Source organism: Sinocyclocheilus grahami, unplaced genomic scaffold (genome assembly GCF_001515645.1).
Source record: "Sinocyclocheilus grahami isolate Dianchi unplaced genomic scaffold, SAMN03320097.WGS_v1.1 scaffold87.1, whole genome shotgun sequence".
Lineage (NCBI taxonomy): Eukaryota > Metazoa > Chordata > Actinopteri > Cypriniformes > Cyprinidae > Sinocyclocheilus > Sinocyclocheilus grahami.
Window position 1 is genome coordinate 172,598 of NW_015505266.1, and position 3,670 is coordinate 176,267.

At 38.5% G+C, this 3,670-nt stretch overlaps 2 protein-coding genes across 4 annotated transcripts in view; both read left to right on the forward strand.

Moving 5' to 3' along the window:
- The first annotated feature begins 240 nt into the window (after positions 1 to 240).
- Positions 241 to 741, forward strand: LOC107586974 (hydroxyacyl-thioester dehydratase type 2, mitochondrial-like). The gene has a single exon (XM_016274558.1). The coding sequence runs from the start codon at positions 241 to 243 to the stop codon at positions 739 to 741; it is 501 nt and encodes a 166-aa protein (XP_016130044.1).
- A 1,108-nt stretch (positions 742 to 1,849) lies between these two features.
- pxk (PX domain containing serine/threonine kinase) overlaps positions 1,850 to 3,670 on the forward strand; it is a 16,815-nt gene continuing 14,994 nt past the window's right edge. For 2 of the 3 annotated variants that reach the window (XM_016274467.1, XM_016274469.1), the window contains exons 1-2: positions 1,851 to 2,149; positions 3,566 to 3,616. In XM_016274467.1, coding sequence (XP_016129953.1) covers positions 2,036 to 2,149; positions 3,566 to 3,616 — 165 coding nt within the window. In that variant the 5' untranslated portion in view covers positions 1,851 to 2,035. Of the gene's footprint in view, positions 2,150 to 3,565; positions 3,617 to 3,670 lie in introns of all 3 variants that reach the window. The other variant, XM_016274468.1, reaches the window with a different exon arrangement.

Below are 3,670 nucleotides of genomic sequence, written 5' to 3' on the forward strand. Positions count from 1 at the left end.
TTTGCAATTTGCATCAGATTGCTGATGGGCGGTTACTGTGGCAGCTGTTTATCTAGTTAACCCCACTGAATTTCTAATCCATGTCACAGACATAAGGGTTAAATGCAACTCTAATTTTCTTTTTATTTATCATTGCAGGTGTCGCCGTTTTTGCTAGCATTGTCCGGAAATAGCCGTGAGCTTCAGTTTGGAGACCAGTTGACATTGTGAGGTGGGCCTACAAAAAATAACTTGGAAAAAATGAAATTTTTTCTCAGAAGAAGTATTTTCAGCAGAAATGTATACCATTTTGTCAACTCAGCATTGACGGTTCCCGCATCCCTCACAGTAGGTCACAGGTCGCTTTACGTGGGTGAACGGGCCTCGCTAAACAAAACATTCAGTGCCAGAGACGTCACACTTTTTGCTGAGCTGACGGGGGACACAAATCCTCTCCACCTCGACCCCGAATATGCCAAAACAACCTCTTTCGAGACCCCTATTGTTCACGGAGTGCTGATTAATGGTCTGATCTCAGCAGTTCTGGGGACCAAGTTGCCCGGCAAAGGCTGCGTGTTTCTCTACCAGGAAATACGCTTTCCGGCGCCTCTCTACATCGGAGAGGAGGTTGTGGCGGAAGCGGAGGTCAAAAAGATCAAAATGTCCTTCGCTTTTATTTCTGTTTCCTGCGCTGTCAAAGACAAGGTGGTCATGGAGGGAGAGGTCATGGTCATGATGCCACAAGACGCACAACAATCATGAGGAATTTGAGTGAATGCTGCCGTTCAGTTTTTTTATGTGCTCCCAGGAATTAAATGCTCTTTCTTGCTTATTTTTGTTCTTCTGAAATGTTACGCTCATTCAGAGATTAAATATTCCTTGTTTTTTGTTCTCTGAGAAGCTGTTTGAATAAAAATAGTGTCAGAAAATAAACAGCTTTAACTGAAGTAACAAACCACACCCGTTATTGACCGACACAGATTGGTCAAAAAGGAGATCATTTTCGAATACTTTCAAACAGTTATTTAAAAATCATAAGGTTAACATAATAGTAGTAAAATTACATGAAATGAACCAGCTAATGTCAACTTTCAAACAAAATCACTTGAACTTTTCCCCAGTATAACTTCAACCCAAGTTTTTCAAATAACCTTTGTCATCGTTCTCGGTCCTTTAACTTTTCCCATTCTTTCTCTTTGGGTTAGTGGAAAAACATACACACATGATACCTACATGTATATATTAATGCCATATTAATAATATACATGCATGCATACATACATTTTTCTCAGACCTTTGTTTTAATATTTGGCTCTGCTTTATGTTTGTACATTATGTGCAAACAATGATATGCATTTCTGAAAACTATAATCTAATGTTTGACTGCTTCATATTTGCACATTATATGGAAATAATCACGCTATAAATACAGAAACGAGAACTCACCGAGTGCTGTTTACATTGAGTCACAAGTTACTCCGACTGGTCACGTGATGTTCCCTTGACAACATTTAGCTTCACTGCTAGCAGCTTCGCAAAGATGCAACGCTTGTGTTACAAACTCCAAATGAAAATTCATAACAACAGGCGCATAAATAAAGTTGAAAATGGTTTGTTTGTTACTTCGTGAAGTTTCATTTTATTCCGAGCCCTACAAAAAAATAATATGATTGAATTTAGCCGTGAGCCCTATGAGGTTTCCTGTTTGAGGGTATTTTTACTGAAACATGGGGTCACTTCTTTTTTTCTCTCCTTTTTATTGCAAGAAGAACACATCACAAGCACTACATACAAATATAAATCATTGTACATATTTGTTTTTATTTACATAAGCAAGATATCAGTCTAAATTCACTTTCACTCGATAGTGCGCACTACAGAGTGGACGAGCTCCTCTGCGCCGAAACATCTACGTCAGGTTTCACTGGCACTTTCTGATTCGTTTCTCCCACGTTGTCACAAGCACAGACGCGCAGTGAACCGTCACATCCCCTTACCGACCGAGGCGGGCTCTCGGTAACCGAACCGGGGCTGTTTGGTGTTGTTTTGGTCCGGGATGGCGTTCATGGAGCAGCAGCCGCAGCCGTTGTCCGGCAGGAAGCCGCCGCTGGACGACACCGTGCCGCTGATCGCCGTGATCGAGGCCAGCCAGAGTTTACAGTCACACACGGTAAACGGCACAACCGCATCCGTTAAACCTTTGATATTGATTACAAATACGCATTTAAATGTTAGTAAAAAAAAAAGATTGAAAAGGGTTTAAAGTCAAACTTCAGGTTGCATGTCGTTTTTTGATGATTAACCTTGTTGTTTCTCGATTATTTGTCGATTAATATCAGATTAATCGCATTTATTGTCAGTATAAGATTCGTTTTTGTTTAGATGTTTAATGTTCATGTCAGTTGTCAATACTGGAACAACTAGTGTACATTTTGTAGTGTAAATGTAAAAGCATCCTTCTGAATGAAGAGATATCAGCAACTAACATTTTATTTTTCACATTAATTTTAAGATTTCGCAAACAAATATCACATTTGAATGAAGTGATGAAGAAATAGTGGCGTTTGAGATTCTTTAACAAGACGTTTTATTTTAATATTTATTTATTTATGATATAATCAACATAGTTATATGTAAATATTACTTTGTTGATTTCGATTTTGTCTATCAATTTATTAATTTAATAAGATGAAACAACACACAAGTAGGGCTATTTTCAAAAAAGGTCTCATATACTGTAGATCTCATGTGGCATGTAAACTAGACTAGATCTGTTTATGTTGATTTACAGGTGGAATTGAAAATGTATCATTCGCATTTGTGCTGAAAGACATTTCCTCTTGCTGTGAAACCAACGCCACAAGAGATACGAGTGTTTCCGTTCACATTTATTCATCTATTCAGTTCTCATATTCATTCATGTGAAAGTGCAATCTAGTAAACTGCTTTCAGTTCTATGTTGCGTAAACTTTACAGACTTTTTATTTAAGAGTAGAGTAGATTCAGGGTAGAGGAACAACTAGACTGTAATCATCAGTTGCATGATTAATTATATATATTTAATGTTACTTTGGAAGCTGAAAGTCACAATGTTGATGTGTCTTAAATAATCACAATAACGGATGTGATCTGAAATAGGGTTGCGAATGGAAACGGATCACCTTTGCTCTTGTTTTAGTCTAATGGAAACTATCAGGTGACGTTTTGAAGGAGAGTCAAACATTAATGCGAATAAGAAGTGGCTGTAAGTGTCAGGGTCAGCGTGAGGCTTTGGAGACTCTGTTACATTTGGCCTTTTCACTTTCTGCTTTGGTCTTGCATCACAATTCAGCTGTAAAAACCACAAATCTGTGACAACGTGACTTTGGTCTCTTGAGTGCCCAATATTGTGAAGAAGAAGAAGACAAAAACAAAGATGGCTTGTTAGGCTGGTTTCCACTAGTCAGGCTGAACTAGTTTGGTGATTTGGGGGTGAAGACCAGCTGAACCTGTTTTGTTTTTTTCAGCAGGGTCTTTATTATATTACTAGTTTTAATGCATATTTGCTGCTGTGGATTCAGTCATCATTGTTCGTCTCTGTTAACAGGAGTACATCATTCGTGTACAGAGGGGCGTTTCCACAGAAAACAGCTGGACGGTGAGTTAGATCTGTCTGTCCATCTATCTGTCTATCCGTCTGTTTATCTATCTG